The 23743-nt window shown below is 39.2% G+C and overlaps 1 protein-coding gene across 1 annotated transcript; it reads right to left on the bottom strand.

Moving 5' to 3' along the window:
- Nucleotides 1-1038: 1038 nt before the first annotated feature.
- On the bottom strand, nt 1039-22793 carry tcp1 (t-complex 1). The gene is given in 12 exon segments (NM_131230.1): nt 1039-1459; nt 1670-1833; nt 4209-4401; nt 6208-6331; nt 6414-6589; nt 9163-9289; nt 13724-13905; nt 14301-14411; nt 15859-15956; nt 18597-18725; nt 21190-21275; nt 22723-22793. Coding segments are annotated over 12 exon segments (1671 nt in total). The 5' UTR covers nt 22790-22793; the 3' UTR covers nt 1039-1245.
- Between the last annotated feature and the right edge of the window lie 950 nt (nt 22794-23743).

The raw sequence follows: 23743 nt of genomic DNA, 5'->3' as shown, positions 1-23743 counted from the left end.
AATTATCTTTTTACAATACGTACAATAGGCCTTGCGGTCGTTTCAGCCAAATGTTTACGCTCGTCTTTCTCTAACCTGGAGTGCGCTAACTTACATTTCCCCATTTTGCTGTCTGTTTCTCTCTATGGTATTGCTACATGTGGAGAGCGTCACAAATTACGTGACGTCACCCAGACGGAGGAACTTGGCCGGACATGACCCAGCCCGAATCAATCATGCCGTTGTTAATATTAGAAGAAAAATAAAAAATATTTGGATGCTTTTTTCACTTTGGACAACGCTTGAACTAAATTTACAACCTCATAAAAACGTGATTAAGACTTCTTATACCTTTTAAGAGCCTAAATTTTCTCATAATTGATCAACTTTTAATACTTTTTAAGACCCCGCGGACACCCTGGATAAGGTAAGGTGCATTTGACGGGTTATACATTCAAATTAACATTGATTCAAATTGGCTGCCAATGTTCAAGTTTGAGTTTCACTTGCAGAGTTTTGAGCAGCTGGCGTCTCTAGCATGTGGCGTTTCCAATGCTTTACAACAGGGGTTCCCAAACTTTTCAGCCCGCGACCCCCAAAATAACAATGCTAGTGACTCGCGACCCCCAATATCCTCTGAGGTGGTTATAAATACAGAAACCTTGCATGCAATGACGCAGATGCAACAATTAAATTTGTGTCAGTGCTTTAAATGTGCCAGAAAGTATAACCTGATGTTATAAAATCAAAATGCATCTGACGCTATTGCTGCCTTTAATATAATGTAATTACCCCAGGGGTCGCAATCCAATAGAACTAGTAACTATAAGCTACTATAGTAACTATATAGTATATAGTAACTATAAACGACTATTTTTATTTTCAGTATAGTTAAAATATGTTAATTCTAATGATTTAATAAAAATAAATAGATTTTTGGAAATCACCAGGCGACCCCCCTTCATTGCCCCGCGACCCTTCGGGGGGTCCCGACCCCCACTTTGAGAACCACTGCTTTACAACACATGTAACATCTTTCATGACAAAACATCCAATTTCTCTCTTTTTCACACCACCAATCTGGTTTATTTACTTTGAAATGGCAGAAAAAGGAACTTTTTTTTACATTAAACATGACAGACAGCCATGCTAATAGCAAAAAAATAAGTAACACAAACAAAAAAAAAGACTAACAGCTCATCAGTTGGATCCACATATAAATACAAAGCTGAGCGGAGTGACACCAGAATCAGCCAATGAAAGACCTTAACCCTCTAGAGAGCCTGATTGGACGGCGTCCTGATAGGAGGGCCCGCCTTCTTTCTGGTCAGGGAAGAGCTTGATGAGGTCATCGATTCGAAGGATAGTAATGGCCGCCTCGGTGGCGAACTTCAGACTCTTGGTTTTGACCATCGTGGGTTCGTACACTCCTGCCTGCTTGTTATCCCTTGGCTTTCCATTTACCAGATCCAAACCAATCCTAAGAGCAGAAACACACAAAAAGCAATTAAAACCAGGTCAGCATTTCATCTGAGCTCTCAGCTCAATCCATAATAGGCAACACTGCTTCCAGAGTATTGTCTGAGCAAGGGATTTAAAGACAATTCAGGCAAAGCTAACTTCTGAACACCAGCATTTGAATTCTTGATTGAACGTCTGTGTGTGGTATTTCAGAGGTCTGAGCACTGACCATTTGAGGTTCTTGCGATCGGGGTTGACCTGAGCCTCATTGTGAAAGGCTCTGAGTTTGGCCACCAGGTCAGTGGAGTCCTGCGCTGCGTTCACGGCCAGAGTTTTAGGAATGACCAGCAGAGAGCGAGCAAACTCTGCAATAGCCAGCTGCTCACGGGAGCCCTGCAACACACACACAAAACACACATTACTAAAGAGCACAATCCTTCATTTTCTCCAGTCATTACATGCACGCAAATCCAGTGTCAAAACGTCTTCAGGTCTGTTTTAACCCAGAAGGGATGCCTAAGAACTGTGTAAAAAAAAAGAAAAGGAATCAAATGTGTACAAGTGTTTTATTTACTTCAAAACACACACTGTAACGTTTTAAGTTCAGGATGGAGCAAATATAGGTGTATGAATGCTTAAATGATCTATGGTGTTTTATAAAACATATCTACTGATCGACCAATCAGACTGTAATCTGAAATGTTAATGAATCTCAATTTCCCAATTAATCAAAAAGGATAAATTCAGCAATTCTGTGGTGTAAAATTGGAAATTAAAAACGTTCAAACTAATTCACTCACTGTAGAAAAGCTGCGCCACACCAATAAGCATGAACTGAGTATTTTATAAAGTAACTATTAAAGTTACTATAGCTTATAATTGAGCATTTTTAACTTTTCATTTTTATACTATTCTTAAATTTACATGCTGCCAAAATTAACGTGCTGTCGACATTAACATTAATCAACAATAGAAGACAGATTTGAAAACATGGCCTTGAGAAAAAGTTTTTTTTAATGACCCGTTTCCACAGTTTGGTACAGTATGGTACGGTTGGGTACACTTTTATGGCTGTTTCCACTGTCAAAAGGTACCTAAAAGCGAATTGTACCGTACCACTTTTTGGGTACCTTTTGAAAGTGTACCTAGAATGACAAAATTGTACCAAAACACAGAGCTAGACGCACAGCTTTACATTAACTTTAATCACCGGCCACTGTGGCTAGTAGTTTTCCGATGTTACTAGCCACTCTGCATTATGACTAGCCACAATGTTGCTGTTGGGAAAATATATTTTATATGCATAAATTTGACGTTGACAAGCTAAAATAAAAAAAATTAATTTTGTGTTGCCCACATGGATCCTCATTCATTTCACTTTTTGTGTGTCGAGTATGAGTTTACTCAATGAGCATGAGCAAATGGGTCATGGTTTCATAGTGCTATATTGCAATTAGTTTTTACTTCACATCAGTTTTTAAGAGCTCAAAATTAACGATGTACCACATTTATCTCTATAACCACACGAAATAATACTAATTTCTTAGCCACAAATTTTTGTGTCAAAACAAGCAAAGTATAGCTGTATACTATACTTTTTATTTAACAAAACATTTCTTTAAAAAGAAATAAAAGCAATTGACTTTTAAAAAATAACTATTGTCATGTATCAAAAATATGAACAGTAATCTGTCGTGGTTAAATAACTCTCAGATCACAAATTAACTGCACATAAATGGAGAGTTCATCTCCCATTAAAGCACTGTTGTAAAAATTATAATTAAACCATTTTACCAAAAACAAAAGCAAATAAAACCGTAAGGAAATGAAAGCAGGTGAAACACACCGTGTGTGATAATGAAAGGATGATCACATGCTCATGGTACTTTAGGCCAATTAATAATCTGTTCAAAGTGAAAGCAACCGCTGCTGCTTACAAAAAGACACATTGAGCTCTTAAAAGCATCAGGACTGTGAGTGCATGCTCATCACGTTTTGTCTAGTTTATTTGAAAGAGAACCGATCATAGTTGCGTTTCCAGTCCAGAACCTGTTCCAGACACGGTTGCTTCACGATTCGAGAGCGCGCACGCGTTTTAAGCAGTCGCGCGCATCACATTAGCTGTTAGCACGAGTGATCGTCATCCTCTCATTCTGTATTCATTTGCTTTCTTCAGCTCGCGTGATCACAATTATTTTACTTCTCGATTCTAAGATCACATTTGCACGCATATTGGGCCATCCTTATATTGTCGAACTCTGCTTTTAGGAAAACTACAATTTAAAAACTATTTTCAACCAGCCAAAGTGGCTAGTGGAGGTGTCTGTCTAACCTGAAATCTACCCGCATTTGGCAGGTGTTAATGTAAAGCCCTGGTTATATGTTGTGTGTTGTTTTTAAACACAAATAAATGTCTAAACTAAACGTCTGTGAAACTGTCTTGTATTTGTTCAGGGATGGTAAAGCGTGTGGCCAACGCTTAGATAGCCTGTCTGGACTTCAGCCTGCAGAAAACCAAGATGAAGCCTGGCGTTCAGGTGGTCATCGATGACCTGGAGAAACTCGACCCAATCATGTCTGACTAAATGTCTGCTGTGTGCAGTTTTTCTGTAATTGGTAACATATCAGAGACTGAACATGTAGTTTCAATGTCCATGTTCAAAGTGCAGGTGATCGTTAAGGGGTTTAAACATCAGCTACTTTTCGGTCAAACCCTGTCAGATTAAAACACTGAGGAAACACTGAGGAATGGTTGTGTGTGTGCTCACCATGCTGGTTGCGTAGTTCTCCAGATAGATGGACAAAGCGGCCTCCACAGCGCCTCCTCCTGGCACCACAGATTTAGACTCAAGCACTCGCTTCACCACACACAGGGCGTCATGCAGAGAGCGCTCCATCTCATCACACATGAAATCATTGGCCCCGCGCAGGATGATGGAGGCAGAGGTGCGCGCCTTTGTGCTGGCGGACACAGAGAGGACGTCACTTGTTGATATAAATTTTAGATCAGGGCTGGGCAACTCATCCTTTAAAGACAATGATTCAGCATGAGTAGCATGTTTGTTCTGAGCAGGACGTTAGCAGAACAGTTTCTCTGTCCCGTTTCCCACTCAGGACACTCACTGTCTCCCACGCGTATAACCACACACGCCACCAGACAGGCATGGCAGCAATTATAATGGGAGTGTGTTCATGCATACACACATTAAAGAAACAATACAGCCTATTCTGACAATAACATCTCGTCTTATTCTTCGCTATTAGACCACTTAACGGTCCACAAAGACCACCATTAGACACTGGAGCAGATTTAGCTGGACCAATACAGTTAACAGTTTTAGGGTGCAGTTGTGGACTAATGGTTAGGGAGTTGGACTGGTAATGGAAAGGTTGCAGGTTCGATTCCTGGTTGGAATTGAAACATTGAGATGTTTTCAACTCACTGCACCTGGACGTACCTGACTTTTGTTTTCTGGGTGAATTACACCTTATAAATACAGTATGTGACACTTTTAATGGCATTTGAAGGTGTTCATGTTTCTGTGAGGACCTGTGTGGCCGCCTTTAAAGGGCCATGACACCCCCCACTTTCGGTTAAAGTCTACTTCAGAATTTTTTCAAAAGATGCATGATTAATGGGCGTGGAGCTCCGCGAGCATCGGGCAGGAGTGGGCGTGGCCAGCAGGGGGGAAGGGCGACCAACTGTTGTTGACAGTTAGCTCAGAAAATGAGACACACCGTGAGGAGACGCATGAGTTTATAGTTCACAAAGTTAAAATGCAAAGAAATGAACAGTGATTTAATGCCCTGCGACATTTGTTATTCGTAATTTCATATACACATAACCACAATTTATATCATTATAAAGATAAGTGTGTTCATGTAAACCCTATAAATGAGGATTCTCCCTCGATCCCCGTATCCAGCAGACTCAGTGCAGCAGGTCTCCTGACCTGTCTATTTTAACCATTAACCCTGCTGGTAATCTGGAGGATTTAGGCAAACACAGCAGCACAGTGATGTGTCTGAATGTGAACGAACTCCTGATAAAAGACAACATCCGCTATTCTCTAATTCTCGCACTGCTCTCCCGACAAAAATGCTTGCAGCACACACACAGCTTTGCTGTATGATCGGCCCTGACAAGAACGCGGGGGAAAACATGCAACAAACCCCGTGGATGATGGAAACAAACACATATGAGCTTTCATGAACGGCTAAATACTGTGTACTTGGGTCCGTGTCTCTCAGCTCGCGCTTGACTCTGGCAGGTCTCATGAATAATTAAGCAGCCGGCTCTTCTCATAGGATAAGAAAACTCCGCTATGAATAATAATGAGAAACCGACGCGTCATCATTGCACTTGCAGTACTGCGCTACGTCGCCGATTTTGACCCGCCTCAAAAATCATTTTAAACCCGGAAGCTGAAATTAGCTGACAAAAGCTCAAAATTATCCAGTTTTCCCCACAAATACAGCTGACAGGTGCTAACAGTGTCTTAACTGATGCTCAACACACACACATCTGTTAATATAAAAAAAAAGTTCTCCAGGGTGTCCTGAACCTTTAAGCTTCCCTCCTGACCTTGAAAATATAATTGGCTTAATCGTAGAAAAGCTGAATTAAGATCCTGTGTAGGGTCGAATCGAGATCGTGAACTTTCTTCGATTAATCGTGCAGCCCTAATGTCCACACATGTAGCATGATGACAATAAAGCTCAATGTGACTTCTCAGTTTGTTTTAAATGAAAGTATCTCAGTCTCACTTCTTGATGAGGATGAGCTCGTCGTCACACACTCTCTCCTGCACCACCTCCTCTGCCTGACCCAACATGGACGGCTCGAACGTCTCCTCGCCCTCCAGGTTGGACAGAGAAGAGCAAACCGTGGCTGTGAAGGAAAAACACTCATGATCAGAACTCGATCACTAATGCACACACCAGAGTAAAGCGAGCAGGTTAATCAAGCAGACCTCCAGTAGCTTTAGCAATGCGTTTGAGGTCTTTCTTCAGGACTCTTCTCACCGCCATGGCCCCCACGTCCACGAAATACTTCAGACACATGTCGTCGATTCCACCTGTGGTCAAAACCACATTCGCCCCTGATGCCAGGATCTTCTGAACACGTTCCTTTGTGATGTCCGATTCCCTGAAAAACAAGAGTGAGGAAAAAAATTAATAGAGAAACAAAATTATTACATTTTATAACTATATGGAAAAAGCATGCCTAATCTTACAAACGAGTCCTGAAACCATCTCAGGTAAAATGATATATTCTACCCATTTTTATTTTTTATTCTTCATAAGATGCTCACATGTAACAGGTCATATTTACATGGTTATGAAGATCATTGTCACAAGTGATCATCAATAGATTCTAATGTTAAAATGGGTGCAAAATGTTTGTGTGCATTAATTTTAAAAACAGCGATGGTAGAGTAAACATAACAGATTTATAGGGTAAAAGCTAACCTGGGGTCCGTTCTTCGTACCTCGCTTAAATGATCTAAGATTATTTGGCAGATCCCGGATCTTTTAATCTTGATAACTGATCTCTCGCTAATTTGGTTCTTCTAACGAGTTCGCGGATCAGATTAGAATGTCTGGATGAACTGATCTGAGATCGCTGCGTGTGTTGTGAAGGACAGATCTATCGATCCTCGAAATCATGATCAGCAATGCAACGATTGGCTGACGGCACAGCAGCGTTATGACATCATCTGATTAATATTCAATTATCCATGTGAGCAAAATTACATCAAATTAGCAGTAAACGGCTTGTTAAATATGACACGCAATAACCTTCCACATGTTGTGAGCTGCAGGCTTTACAATTTCATGTGTCAAGAGTATTCATCATGTATTTCAATGCAAATCAGTGTATTTAGTTCTACATTTAGAAAAGATTTTCTTTATTATAGTAGCCATTTTTTAATGGGCGTAAAGAATAACTGGTTGTTTACAAAAGCATTTTCATATTGGTAAAGGCGTCTGCAACATTTGTGAAGCATCAAATCACTGGCATATTAACTGTCAAAACATGTTTATGACTGCATAAATGTATTATTGCTTTAAAAAAGTCACATATTGTGCATTTCTATTATACACAATTTGTACTAAAGCGATCTAAAAAGTTCATATCAATAAGCTTTCTCTTTGCACCACCAGGTGGCAATCTTTGTAGCCTACTTTTATTTCAAGGGTGCAGATTGCATACGTTTTATTAAAATGTATAACTTAATTTATTTTATTAATGACTATAACTTTATTTATATAGTTTAAAAATATGTACCATTTCCCTAAGTTTATATAACTACTACTGTAAGAAATATCAGAATTCGGTACATACTTTCTGTATTATCTTTGCTTGAACTGAGCTAATCTAATCCTGTTTATATGAATTGAACCTGCTGCCGATCAGGTTTGACCTAGCAGAACTGTTGCTATGACAACAACTCTCGGATCAGCTTTGAAGAACGAAACGATCCTGGATCGTGTCAAATCGTCAACATCCAAATCCAGCTAACCGAGTAATCCACGTACGAAGAACGGACCCCTGAAATGCAAAGTCAACATACAAATATGTTAAAGCAAAATAAACATTGTTTTTTTTTTAATATGACTACAAGTATTATCAAGTTAACAAGTTAAATTAAATGCTCCCTTGCAACCAGCCGGAATAAAACTGACGGTCATGGCTTTCCATTAAAGGTCTTATGAAGGGTTTTGAAATGTTCTTTTTTGTTTGATGTGTGACAATTTTTAAACAAAGAGAAAGTGGGACATAGAATAGCTCCTCCCCTTATAAAAAAACAACCAACAGCATTTTTCTCACAGCTCTGCAGTAAGTGATTGAGCTCAAGCACACCACTCCGTTCACACCAGACGCAGAAGCGCGAGTGGTTTACATGTTAAGTCAATGCAAAGACGCGAATAGACATCCTGCAGCATGATACGCGCAAATGGCACGTCGCGAATTTACAGTTTTGCACGCTTAACACACGAATCGCATAAGTTCGAAACTCTAAACTTATCAGACATTCGCGCCTCGTTAACCAATCAGAAGCTAGCTCTTGTTGGGGCGTAATTATGATGTTCTGGGGGAAAATCCCCCTGCCTACACCGACAAGATCTTTAAAATTGGGCTTGGCTCAGTCAGAAGCACCGCGAAAAGCCTCCATCATCCAGGTTACGTTTCTGAGCTCACAGAGCTGGATGCATCTCTGAAAGGATCTGGTGGATTCAAACACGGCTCCAAATGAATCGATGCCGTTTATAAAATACATAAACAGAAGTTCTGCCCATCACGCGAATCCACGTCTGTTCTGAAGTGAACTTGGCGCGCGCGAATGAAGCGGATTTTGACACGCGAATGAGGCGAGTAAACTCAAACGCTCACCCGTCTATTTATGCGTGATTTATCCTCGCGTTCCGCGTCTGGTGTGAACACAGCAAAATGAAACGCAAATTGAGAAGCAGGGCGGGGTTAAGTGTCACATTTGATTTAATGCATTAAAACTAATATCTCTAAAAAAATAAGTCAGCTGTCCAGCCCAAAGGTAACACAGACACACGCATGTATCTGGATATATAACAGGCTTCAGGCAGATGATGCTTTATCCCACGCGTATAACTACACACACCACAGATGTGTGGCAGCAAATGTAAATGGGACATTCTGGTTTGTTCATTTTATTTCTCTGGTCCAACATCGCGTCTCACCTCTGTCTGATTTGGTCGAGTTTCTCCGGATCATTGATGACCACCTGAACGCCCAGCTTCATCTTGGTTTTCTGCAGGCTGAAGTCCAGACAGGCTATCTTAGCGTTGGCCACACGCTTTACCATCCCTGAACAAATACAAGACAGTTTCAGAGTCACACTAAAGCCTGGCGCACACAGTGCCACTTTTAAAAGCCTTAAATTGCAGTATATAGCATGTCAGACTGCACAAATATGATCCCATATCGCACTGGGAGATCTCAGTTGTCAGTGTCCAGGATTCCCACTCTTTCATGAACAGCAGAATGAATTACTTTTTAAAGGGTCACGAAACACCAAAACACATTTTTTTGGGCTGTTGACAGTCGTATACGTGTCCCACACTGCTAAAAACACTATTAAATATGGCATTATTTTACTCGAGAGCATTTCTTATCAATGGTGAGATCCGGATTTGCTGCTCGTCTCCTTTAAAAAAAGACGAAGCTCCAGTATGTGTTGATTGTCCTGTCTACAGATTCGGTAAGTGTGTGCGATCAGCGCCCTTTCTTTGTTCATTCAGATTGCAAAGTTATTGTTGGTATGGTCAGCAGTACTCTTTCAGTGTTTACAGACAGACCTTGAGGCTGATTTATACTTCTGTGTCAAAAGTACGCGTATGCTACGGCGCTGACGCATAGCCCTTCGCCGTGGCCGTCGCTGAAGTGCACCTCTCACAACCAAGCGTAGCGCAAGCTCTGTGATTGGTCGGCTTGGTAGCGCTGACGAGTCTGGGCAGGACCGAGAGCTGCGCAAATGGCGCGAGCGCGATGCAGTGATTGTTTACAAGTGTGGAGTCCCGTGAAGGAGCTCTGGATGGAAAGTTTTGTTCTGTGTTTACCTCATAGTTAAAGTTGTTGCACGTCCGCCGGTTCCTGCCTCAAAATGAGCGAGTTTGAGCCACTTGTACATCCAGGAAGTGTTCACGAAAAGCAAAACAGCAGCAAAGAAACTCGACACAGAGGAACATTTACACCTCACTGCCAACTAGTGTTTCGGAAGTGTTAATGCAGACCAACAGAGACAGCGCAGAAGTATAAATGCACAGCTAAGTGTGTTGCATGCGCCGTGAGTTACGCCGTTCACCTGACGCAGAAGTATAAACCAGGCTTCAGTCAAAATGATTTCTAAGTTACTTGGTTTACAGTACATTAATATCACTACAATATTGAAAGATTCGCTGTAAATGCTGCTCTCTGTGTGTAAACGTGAACACTGCAAGCAAACTATTGCCGACCGTCGTGTTGAATTTTCGCCGCATTTTGTGACAGGATAGTCTACACACACACGGCTTTCTGACCTACCGAGTGCATCTGAGTTACAGAGAAATGCAGAGGTTTTTTTTCTGTTATACGACATGCGGTATCAAACATTTCACCGTCATTAAACACACTGTCTTTCTCCCCTGCGTGTGTTTGTTTTTCCTCAATCAGCAGCACTTGCCCAAATGGCAACTCCCACTTTTATTCAAACCCTGCCCCTTTTTCCTCCCTCGACACTCCCACCCAAACAGAGCTAGACACACCCACTTTCCTGACTTTTTCTATTCAAGAGGTGTGAAAATATCCTGCTTAATTGGGGTGTTTAAAGTACCATTGTCTTCATATGAAGTACCATTTTTTAATTCCCCCAGCATATGTAGTGCCATGAAACTCCCTTACTGTACTGTACTTACTGTACTCCCTTACACTCATACACTACTGACACTTAATTTGCCATTAAAATAGTAGAATAATGATGATGTTTCGAATGTGTCATATTCAAGTTTAAAGACCTTAAATAAAATGTGTTGAATTCAATACTGTAATATTCAAATGTGGTGTCTATAATACTGATCAAATGTGCATTATTTGTTCTTGTACAAGATTTAAGATTTCTAAATGAAGAACTGATCATTTTTAAGTTCAGTTTTTGACAGCAGCACAGTACAATTGCTTAAATAACCCCATAAAAAAATTTCATTTCAAACCCAATTCAAGCACTTTCGAGGTCCTGTGTTTGTTTTGAAGTATTTTCCAGGCTCTGAATCCATCTCAATGTTGAGATGCTTTCAACTGGCGGCACCTGGAGGTGCCTGATTTATTTCGGTTTACGTTTATTAATCTCTCTAAAAACAAATCAGCTGTCCAGCCCAAAGTTAACACAGACACACGTCTGCATCTGCATATATAATAGGCTTCAGGCAGATGATGCTTTATCCCACGCGTATAACTACACACACCACAGATGTGTGGCAGCAAATGTAAATGGGACATTCAGGTTTCTTCATTGAGTTTTCTCTGGTTCAAAAACACGCCTCACCCCATTAACCCGACTACACAAACTTACACATTTGAATTGATTAAAGGAAATTGAGTGATTATTATTGGTTTAATTTTGTGTGGCCAAGAATCAATTGTCAATTTTGCCCTTGTTGCGCTTCGTAAACTCCTTCCGTACTCTAGCGCAGGGGTTCCCAAACTTTTTAGCCCGCGACCCCAAAAATAATCATATCAGTGGCTCGCAACCCTCATTTTTCAAGGTGGTTGTACTGTAAATATGTAAACGTTGCAGACACAACTATAGGCAAATATAAACATGAGCTTATTGACAACACAAAAATGCAACAGTCTATTAGCCATATAATGTTTTTTAAAGTAATTTAAGGATTTAATTACATTTTGCTTTTAAAATTAAAGGCTGATGGCTGATTGTTATTTTTATGTTGCAACTATGAATGCAACTATTAACTATATTATGTCGGTTATGAATAAAATAGGGTTATTCTAATAGTTTAATAAAATTTGAGTTTGGATATCACCAAGCGACCCCTTGTCATTGTCCCGCGACCCCCACTTTGAGAACCACCGCTCTAGCGGAGCTTGAGTAACCCTCATTTCACTTCAAAACATTCATTCATGAACTTACACAACGTTACCTGCAGCGCATGGCAATATACCCAAGCATGGCAATATACCTCCATAAAAAAAAATACAATATAAAAATGAACATATCAAAAACGAATATGCCATTTGAAAGCAACATGCACCCTTCAAACTGAAAACATGGCAAAATATCCTTTAGTTCACTTTGCAGGGCACTTGTTGAATTAGAACAAACGTCTGACATGAAGATAGAAACTAGGGCTGGGCGATTTTTCAGATTTTTTTTGATTAATTCGAATTTACGATTTAAGACGATTTTATTTTGAATCAAATCGAGAAATCGCGATTTTTAAAACATATATATATATTTAATACATTATAATGGCACCAGTGCGCTTTGGTTAACTCTCTGAATGAAGCAGGAAGCACACCAAAAGCGCCTCTCAGCAACGCGCCGCACAGCACCACGCCATGGATTTTAGAATTCTACACAGGTTTCTATACACACACCGACGCCGCCCAGCCACGATTCACGAAGCAGTTCTCATTTCAGCCGGCCCACAAAGCTCCATCTGATTAGTTTCATGTTAAATATCATGCGAATGTGCGCGTTTGGTGTGTGATAGTTTAAACTGTCATGTCCGACCGTGTCGCGGCGCTTCTGATGTGCAACCTGCTTGACTGCCTGTTAAAGCGTGAAGTCATGTAGGATTTTACTTGTTGCACGTCTGTGTGGATTGTCAAGACATATTCCCTCATCAAGTCGATAAACTCGATCTCAACATGTATGAAGGACGTAAAAGCCTGTCCTGTGAAACACCACGTCGATCTTTTGGTTTGAACACGAGTAGAGGTGAGGGACTGTAGCAGTGAAAATGAAAGTAGCCGCCCCCATGACGCCATTTAGTGGATCTAGTTAAAAACCAGACAGATCAGACAGCATATTACAGAGAGTGGAGCAAAGCGCATCAAATGATCGGTATTTAAAAGGGGGGAAAAGAAAAACAGATTAAATATATTATTTTATATTAGACACACATCTGGTGCTTGTATTTGCTCCTGCTATACGTCCACAACTTCACACATTGGGTTAAATTAGGCTTTACAGTGTTCATGTTCAGTCCTTTTCTTCCGCTGTATACTTTTAAGAAAAAAGCAGCAGCTTTACAACCTGACATTCAATCAGAAGAAGACAAAGCCAAAGCCGAACTGACAGCCAATCTTTCCTAGGATCAGCAAAACTTGCAAAAAATACCTCTGTATTCCTGCAACATTTACACAAATATTTCTTTCAAATCTTCAGCAACACTATTTAACTCGTGAATTTGTTCTACTTTTATTTACACCTTGACCGATTTTTGTATGACATGACCATTAAAAATACAATGTTCCTTAACCAGATGGTTTTTCAAGTTACTTTTAAAGAGAGTGTTACTTCAGTCATGTTGTTGTAATGTTTTGAGAAGACTAGTAACACAATAAAAAAAATCAATCAGTCAAACTTTATAAAAAACCTTGATTTTTTTTTGGCTAAATCGCCCAGCCCTAATAGAAACGGATAAAATGTGTGGTGTGGTGCAGCTTGAGGACCAGGATTGAGAAATGCTGCAGTAATATATTAATGACAGACATGCAGAGACAGCAAACGCATGAGCAGACCTTGTGAGCCGACAGTGCAGTTGAGTGCGTATCCGTTGACCAGGAAGCTCTCCTTCTGGCTGCGTCCGTGAGCCTTCAGCACATTGACAGAGTTGATGGGATACCGAGCAACACCTTTACCGTCCACAAACTTCACAGCCACTGCGGCGTCGACCACCATATTAGCGAAGAACTCAGCATCACTGACAGAGCGTCAAGAAACAACAGCACCATCTCAAATGATCAGTCCAACACATGTGTTAAGGCACAGTTCAGCCAAAAGTAAATATGCGGTCGTCATTTACTCTTCCTCAAGTTGCTTAAAACCCTTATACGTTTCATTATTCTGTTGAACACACAACATATTTTGAAGAGAGCAGAAAACCACTGACTTCCATGGAAGAAAACACAAGTAATATGGAAGTCAATGTTTCAGCTTTCTTCAAATTTCCTTCTTAAGTGTTCAACAGAAGAAACTTAAAGGTTTGAAACTACTTGCGGGAGAGTAAACAGTGAGTAAATTTTTATTTTGTGTGAACTATCCCTTTAATAAAGGCTCATTTTGAGGACTCTAATGTTGATTGGTGCTAGAGGATACACTCCGATGATCTTGGAGGACATGGAGGTCTTGGCGGCGTTGAGGAGACACTCTCTGCCCAGGTCATCTGTGCCGATGGTGAGATTCTCATTAATGTAGCGGACAGCCTCCCTGTGAAACACAGCAGATTAGACGGTTTAAGTGAGGCTCTGTTTATACATGATATGACTGGATTAATTTACGGTTTACACCTGCTTTTAAAATCAGTGTCTTTTGTCCACTTTCAGACACTTTTCTGATTAGGGAGGATGTATATTTACTTTCTAATTTTACTTTAAATTGCTTTAAAAAAAATGATATATACAATTTTTACTTTTTTGTTGTTGTTGTTTAATATTATTAAAATTTAAAATACAAAATAAATGATTAAACAATTAAATATATTATTAAAAATAGCATATCTATTTTATAAAACTGAAAAACGCAGGTAAAAATCTATTTACCCCCCCCCCCCATTAGTTGCTAATGCAGCATTTACATTTTTACATACATAACTGTCCACATTTATATCTGTTTTGTGAAAGTTTAAGACCACAAAGTAATTACACAGAGTGCCTTTAGAAATAAAAAGTGCAATTCTATACAAAAAATCTTGAATTTTCATCAGGCAAAAAGGCTGACCATGCAGCTTTTTAGTGACTGTACCTGCATCCCTGCGCTTCTTTGCATTTGAGGCAATTAACAACAAAACATTGAATAAAACACTCAGCGACTTAAAACACAATTCAGGCCACTGCCGGTGTTTGTCACTGGTGCTTTATGGCAGTTAAGGTCTTTGCACAAGGAAGTGCAAAATGTTCATATGCGTTTTTTCGTATTCCTATGGGAAAAATTCATCAAAGGAAGGAAAGAGAAGAGGAATAGGCTACATAATGTGTTCATCCAATACTAGCCTACATAGAGAGGAAGGAGAGTTCTCCTCAAAGAGCTGCGCTGGATGATCCCCAAATGCAAAGTTTATTTTTAGGAAATCAGTGGAACTTTGATACATTGCTTATGATACTTCACACGTTTCCGTACGTAAACAAATCCTAAAAAAGACTGGCAGTATCTACAGACATTGTAATAGATGAAGGCCACGTTGACGTATCGGAGCAACGAACTGAAGCGATTACGTCTCTGCGTCAAATGTATGAACTGTCAAAACCTCTCTCAAAAATACTCTTTCGGATGCGAAAAACAAAGAAATAAAACAAAATAGAAAATTTGAACCCGGATTGAATTTTTTTTAATGACGAACGAAAGTTTCGGAGGCACTGTGTCAATACAATTCACACAACATGAGGTCGAATTTATTTTTAACGTGCAAAAATTACGGATGAAAATGTCGGATTTGGTGTGCAATAACCTTTAATATTGGTGTAAATGAGATTAAATCCATTTTCGACTACCTTATAAAGGGGCTGACAGTGGACCCTGTTTAGGCCTTAATTTAGTGTCTACACATAAACAAAAATGCATTTTTTTTTCCCCAAAATGTGTAAATGAGAACTGAAATGTCTTGTGAATCATGCTTGAACACACAGGTCTTCCTGTCAGCAAAGGAAATGGCTCTTACTTGCAGGCCAGTCTGTATCCGCTGATAATGGAGGTGGGGTGAATCTTCTGTTTGACCAGCTCATCCGCACTCTTCAGCAGCTCAGCCGCAATGATCACCTACACACACACACACAGGTTTTCCTCAACAAGCTCACACTTTTACTGAAATTCATTCATCTGATGATGTATACATGATGCTTTGCTTGTTTTGTCCTCTTTCCTATAGACAAATGTCCTAATGAGGTTCTATCTCATATTGTGATTCTCAAAAACACGTAAGAACATGCATGGACCCTTTCCACAAACCTGTTATGATGTGTTTAACGCTCATCAGCATCTTGAATCCTTAAAAGGCTTTACTATTTTAATAATAATTAAAAAATAAACAAATGTATGAACATTTATATGTGTATTAAATCATCATTGCATCAAATTACACAGAAAACTAATTATGGCTTGTGTGAGGTGTTTGTAATGCAGTAAATTTTAGAGCTGTGAACCTACACTAGTCTCACGGTTCGGTTCGGTTACGATTATCATGCCATCGATTCGGTTCAATTCGATATTTCGGTGCATTGACGATGCTTTCCATACACAGTTTTATATTTTCTTCACAGCAGCAGTTCTTGTATTAAAATGTATGAATATATTTATATTTATATATTATTTGTAATACAATTTTGTCATTTAATACAAACAGTCAGATATATAAACTGTACCTTTAAACAAAACGAGCATTAAGCAAATAATATAAACAAATATAAATATCCAGCTCAATTTCTGATCCTTGTCTAGTTCTCTTACACCTCTTTGATTGGTCACACCCTCAACAAAAACGGTCGCGATTGGCTCTTGCGCACTGCGCTCCTCAGATAATTGACACTGATAAGCGGCAGGCGGCAGTGGCGATCTCACAGCTGATGCATAATAGACACGGTGGAGAAAACTCTGCAGACACGCGCTTGTTTCTGCATGCAAACATAATGCTGTAAAACAGCCGAGAGGAGAAGAAAAGCCACCCCAGCAGGTCAAAAGGGCCACTGTGTGTGTGTGTGTGTGTGTGTTAGAGATGCGCGGATGGGCTATTATTTCATCCGCAACCGCATCACAAAACTCATCATCCGTCCGCCATCCATCCGCACTAACATTTTTGACCAAATTTTACAACCGCACCCGCCCGCCATCTGCTGACTGAGCTCTTTATTTGAATGGCTTATTCCTTTTTATTATTAAATGAATGTTTCTTTATTGATTATTAGAAAATAGAGAATGACTTTAATGACATGCAGTTAATCCAAACGTGCAAGTCAAATCCAGCATTAATTGACGCTTTGAAGTGACGCTAAACAATACGAGGACGTGTCTTTTCACTTGATTCGATTCCTCGGTCGGTCCTTGAGTCTTTTCCTTGCGTCCTTCCCTCGCATCCTATAGGGGTGGAAAGACGAGGAAAGAAAGCAAGGAAAGGAAACGAGGATACACAAATAAGAAATGAGAAGCACCCCTATAAAGCTCTCAGAATATCAGCAGTGAACTCCGTCTCCAATTGGCGCACAGGGACAAAAATAAATAAATAGCCTAAATTAAACGCACTGTACTGTACATTTTTATTATTATTATTGTAGCCTAATAAAAAACGCATTTTGACACATCATTTCAACATTCAGACGAGAGCGCCTGGCCTCAATGCGCTCTGCTGTACTGAAGGAGCCCTCGCTCGCAGCACTTGTTGCTGGAATGCATAGAATTCTCTTGGCAAGGTGCTGTAGACGTGGGAATGACTGGCCTTGTTTCTCCCAAAAGGAAAGTAGATTTTCCTCTGCTGATCCGTCTATACGGAAGTTTGTAGATGAAGACTTCTGTACTTCATCCAGAATTAGTGTATCCGATTCCTCCTCCCATTCTGTGAAGTCAGTCCTAGGCTTTTTCGTTGGTGCGCCAGCTATGTATACAAAAACAGTACAACCGCCCACCACCCGCCCGAATTAAAATATTATTTTTCGTCACGTCATGCGCCCGATCCGCGGATTCCGCAGCTGTAACCGCCATCCGCGCATCTCTAGTGTGTGTGTGTGTGAGAAAGAGAGAGAGACAGAGCGAGAGAGAGAAATGGAGTAGGCTACTTTCATTCTCTCGATCTCAGTGAAATAGGGGCTATTGTTGTATATGTCAGTGAAAGACTGATCCAGCAAACACACACAGTGAAATTGTGCACAGTTTATGAGTTTTAAGTAGTTAGAGCGTTGTAAATACTAGCGATCGCCTCCCTCGCGACAGAGCGCATATGAGGTAAATGACGTCAGTAATAACCGGTTATGATTATTACTGCACAGATACCGAATTGTCAGCGTCTGCATCGCGATGCACCGAAGAAACGATTAATTGACACCCCTAGTAGATTTACATTATTGCAGTCATCAGTCTCTCACCATTTTTGTCCTTCTGAAAGACTTGATAACCCCATCAAGTTTTTCTTATTTCAGCAAACAGTATTGTAAACAATATTTAGTGTACTCCCACTGCGCTCTGAGTTTACCCAATCATGTCCACTACTGAGAAACCCGGAAATGTGAAAAGTGTCCAGGGACTGAAAACTCAATGTGCTCTCAACCTTGTGGAAGCTGCAGCAGAAGCTCTGCATTTCCTGAAGGTTCCGAGAGGGTTTCTGTATCCTGTTAGCATAGCCACACACACCGACGCAGCTCAGATGGATGGTACTATAACAGGAAAATCTGCTAATGCACAGCTTCAGCTCACCACTGATGTAGTGCCGTCTCCAATCTCCTTGTCCTGCAGCTCTGCCAGCTCACAGAGGACTTTAGCAGCCGGGTGTTCGACCTCCAGCAGCTTCAGGATGGTGGCCCCGTCATTGGTGATGGTCACGTCCTGAAACACACAAGCAAATGGTCTTAAAAACTTGGATAGTAGTTACTCCAACAGGTGAAGACAAGCACTAGGGTCATTTTCTTGTCGGCTTAGTCCCTTTATTAATCCGGGGTCGCCACAGTGGAATGAACCAGCAACTTATCCAGCAAGTTTTTTACGCAGCGGATGCCCTTCCAACCGCAACCCATCTCTGGGAAAGGGTGTCATTTTAATTTTAGCAATTCCAATTTACAAATCAGTTTATTGAGTCTTGGGTCTGACCCAAAAAAAATTTGCAGGGAGAAAAAACAAAATGCAGATACTTAAAAAAGGTTTTCCCTTTTATTCTTACCACATTTATAATATAACTAGTAGGATGTAAATGTTAAAGGGATTTAAACAAGGGCTGCACAATATCAGCATCGATAATGCAATGTGCAAATCTGCAATAGTCACATCGCAGGATTTGCAATGTCAAGTTGGGATTATAATTAACCATAAAACACAATTCAGAATATGTAATTTCTGGTGTGGATGCACAGTTTAACTCTAATCTAATAATATGCAAGTATTTTATTTGGATGGATTTTTAAGGCCCTTTACTGTGTAAACTATACTGTTAAACCCCAACTGAAAACCACAAAGCATGATTAGTTTCATTTGCATTTTCATTCTATTGTTTCATCTGTGCTTTAATTTATTTTGTATAATTGTGTTTATGCAGATGCACTACCCTACAAGTGATTCCAATCAGTATTTAATAAGAATTTATTTCCATATATGGTCGTCTTGTGAGATCATATTCATAATCAAAAACAAAATATCGCAATGTTAGTTTTTTTCAATATTGTGCTTCCGTATTTCTAATTATCGAGTTTGTTTATTCTATCAAAAAATCTTGAAGAAAGCTGAAACCTGTAACCATTGACTTCCATAGAAGAAAAAACAATTACTATTGACCTCATTCTAAAATGCGGAAGTGCGCCTGTTTTCACGATTGTTTTAGAACTTCTGATTCAGTCGCCAATGGGAGAAATGACTAGGAAAAATAAACAGCAGAAAACAGTCAAACTACTTGTTCTACAAACAAATGTTTGCATGACTATACAGACCAAGTAGAATAACATAGGAAAATATCAGTTTGCAACATCTAACAGCAAAACATGCAGTTTTAAATGTCTAAAAATGAATGGAAGTGAATGAGACCGGAATTCTTGAGCCAAAATGATTCAAATGGCTGCGCCCGCTCGTCTGCGGAGAATAAGGTGAATATGAGTGAATGGTTACAAGTTTCCAGCTTTGCTCAAAGTATGCTATTTTGTGTTAAACAGAAAAAAAATAAAACCATTAAGGTCTGAAACAAGTAAAGAGTAAGGGACAGAATTTTTAATTTTGGGTGAACTTTCCCTTTAACTGTGAGAATGTTATCCTAGCAGCCTGAATGCATTTAATCGTGATCACCATATATACACACACACACACACACACACACACACACACACACACACACACACACACACACACACACACACACACACACACACATATATATATATATATAAATATATAACAAAAGACTAAATTAAGACTAAAACACAAACACACACACACACACATATATATATATATATATATATATATATATATATATATATATATATATATATATATATATATATATATATATATATATATATATATATATAAATAACAGAAGACTAAATCGATTGTCATTTTATCCAGAATTATACAGCTCTTAACCTTAATTCAAACCTTAACTCTAATGTCTGTTTTAGGATATTAATTGATCTATTCTAAAGTTAGGCAAACAGGTTAAATGTGTGTTACAAATACAACAAAAACAGGACATTTCTAAAGGACAGCAAGAAAAAAACCCTCTTCTGGCAATTAGTACTAAAGCTGCTGTACTTATAGCGTCATTCTGAATAAATCTGCCTCAAAAATAAATTATGACTGCCACCATTTAAATAAACTACAAAACATACATTATAACATAGAAATGGTTCATATACAACTCAATATTTGCATTATTATGGCCCAGTTTCACAAACAGGGCTTAAATTTAGCTAGGACTAGGCACTAGTTAAATACGGCTATTTAAGATATATTTATAAAAATGGCCTTAGAAAAATATTACTGGTGTGCACCAGGAGACAAAAAAATAAATAAATGACACTGACATCTCACAACAAGTTATTTTGAGTTGAGACAGCTCAAACATGCAATTTAATCTTGACTAGCTTTAAACCTTGTTTGTGAAACCGGGGGTATAAGTAATAACTTCGATGATTATTAAACAATGCATCCTCAACTAAATCAATACTGCCATTTTGGGGTTTTCTATAATAAATGTAATTTTTGTACTGCACTACTACTCCTGATGTTTTCCATCAGACAGATGATCTGGCATGTAACAGTAAACATCATGGCTTATTCAGACAGGAGGAAACAAGCTTAAACTTACTCCGATGTCGTCCACCAACATCTTGTCCAATCCGACGGGACCGAGAGAGCTCTTCACGATGTTAGCAATGGATGCAGCGGCCATGACTGCAAACGAACCAGTAAAACACATCAGCATGTGAATATTTAACAGTATTCATCAGAAGATGGCTCAGTTATACCTGCTCTGTGAACTGTGCTTACAAGTTAAAATTACTGCTGGGCAAAGATTAATCAATTAACTGCATCCGGAATAAAAGTTTGTTTTGACAAATGTGTGTATTTTATATACATATATATATACATATATATATATATATATATATATATATATATATATATATATATATATATATATATATATATATCACACTCGTAGCAGTGCGATATAGCTGTATGTCGGCACTGGTGGTGGCGTTGACACAACGCACACCTCCCACCAGTGCCGATATACAGCCATATCGCACTGCTACGAGTTTGACGGCATAATTGTGTATATAAAAACAAAACCAAACATGGAGAGTCTCAAAAACCCTTTTGTAAGAGGAACTACTTTCTTCCGCCTTGGGTTCAAATCATAATCTGACAGTTAAACAGTTGAGCAGGCATCTTTTACACTTTAGATCTGTAGTGTCGGCTTTTTGCTGGCTGTATGTGGGCGGAGTAATACACAAAGTGTAAAGAGGCTGTACGGGTGCTGATATTACTTAAATATATCACGGCTATCAACCAATCAGTTTCGAGAACCAGACAGAACTGTTGTATGTATATATATATATATATATATATATATATATATATATATATATATATATATATATATATATATATATATATATGTAGTGAAAGAGAGAGATAGAGAGATAGATAGATAGATAGATTCTCCTTAATATTACAAAGTCAGAACAGTATTCTTTACAAATTCTGAACAGGTAAATCTTATTAGCAGCAAATGACGTTATCAAAATACAAATTGTTCACAGTCAATTAGCTAGTGTTTATGTTGTTTAGAAGTCCTACTTGCATGCTAGTTTCAATCGAATATTCAAAGTAACATGATAAACTATATAGAGACTGCTAAATGAACGAATGTGCGAAAATAAAACCGACTTTACCTCTATGAAACGCATAACGTTATTGGGTCGAAACCAGAGTAGGTCAATAATAACAGAATTTTCATATTTCATACCGCTTGAATTGTTTACCAACTTGAATATCTGGTCTGAAAAATCATGTCTATTATTATTATGACTTCAACACAACATTAGCACCATGTAATTGACTGTGAACAATGCTATATTCAAATAATATCTGGAATTATATTAAGCAGAAAGTTCAAATGTGCGAATATAAAACTTTACTCCAATGACATATTTAGGTCTATAACGTCATTACAGTGTTATAGATCAGTAATGTTAACGCTGTAGTTCCAGTAAGCCGCACGTGCTGCTAGCGGCACCGGCCGCCGCTCCTCCGCTCAAACAGCAGCTGCGTCAGGCCGTTCACCCGGACTCTGCGTTATGTTACGGGTAATTATGATCTCTTCCAAACTCACCGTTTTGAGACCTCACGGACTCGCCAGTCGTCCTCTGGCCGAGCACGCTTAACGGACTGTCTATCATGGACATGTTGGACTGGAGAGAAGAATGGAGGCGCGCGCGGTGGGTTATGGGTAGGCTGGGCGCGGGAGGGGCGCGTGTGGAAACTTCCAGATCAATCGTGACGAGCTGCTCTCAGTTCATAATAAACACAAACACGAGCCACCGAACCACTACAAACACTCAACTCTGCACACCGACGTGCATAAAGAGGTATGTAACCTCACATATCAATACAAAGACTGTTTGACGTATTAAAAACTACATTTCCCCGTTTGCATTTTGTTCTTCTTCTATGATGTTTTATTGCGGTTTTGGGTGCGTTTACCGCCACCCTACAGGATGGATGCATATTGACGTCAAGTTAAAACCTAATTTGAAAGTCTCTGATTTTACCCCTTTTGCAAGATATAAGTCTTTGGTGTCTCCAGAATGTGTCTGTAAAATTTAAGCTCAAAACACCCATCAGATCATTATTAGTTAGACATGAGTGAAGCAGAAATTCAGCTCATTTGTTTAATAGTATTGGGCCCAATCCCAATTCTACCCCATACATACAGATCTGTAAAAAACTTGCCTTTGTGTCATAATAATCTGCCATATTTTCCAGAAAAGAAATCGCAACAGAATATATAGTCACGTGAAAAAAGTTAGGACTCCTTATAAAACTGGTGTGTGTATATAAAAATGATCTGTTGTGTGGCAAATTTGGAAAATGAAACATCAACATTGTGTTAACAGAAGCAAGTCAGGCACGTCCATTTTTCAGTTCCAACCAGGAATCAAACCTGCAACCTTTCTATTACCAGTCCAACTCCCTAACCAGTAGGTCACAACTGGATACTAAAACTGTGACGATCTGTGCTACCTCTTCGCTTAATCTGTAATGTATCGAGATTTAGCAGTCAAATCATAAAAGAATGAAGAAAAAAGTTAATATACTCTATTGGATTCCATTGTGTATCAGAACAAAAACAT

Source organism: Danio rerio, chromosome 23, assembly GCF_049306965.1.
Source record: "Danio rerio strain Tuebingen ecotype United States chromosome 23, GRCz12tu, whole genome shotgun sequence".
Lineage (NCBI taxonomy): Eukaryota > Metazoa > Chordata > Actinopteri > Cypriniformes > Danionidae > Danio > Danio rerio.
This window is presented reverse-complemented; position numbering and strand designations above follow the sequence as displayed.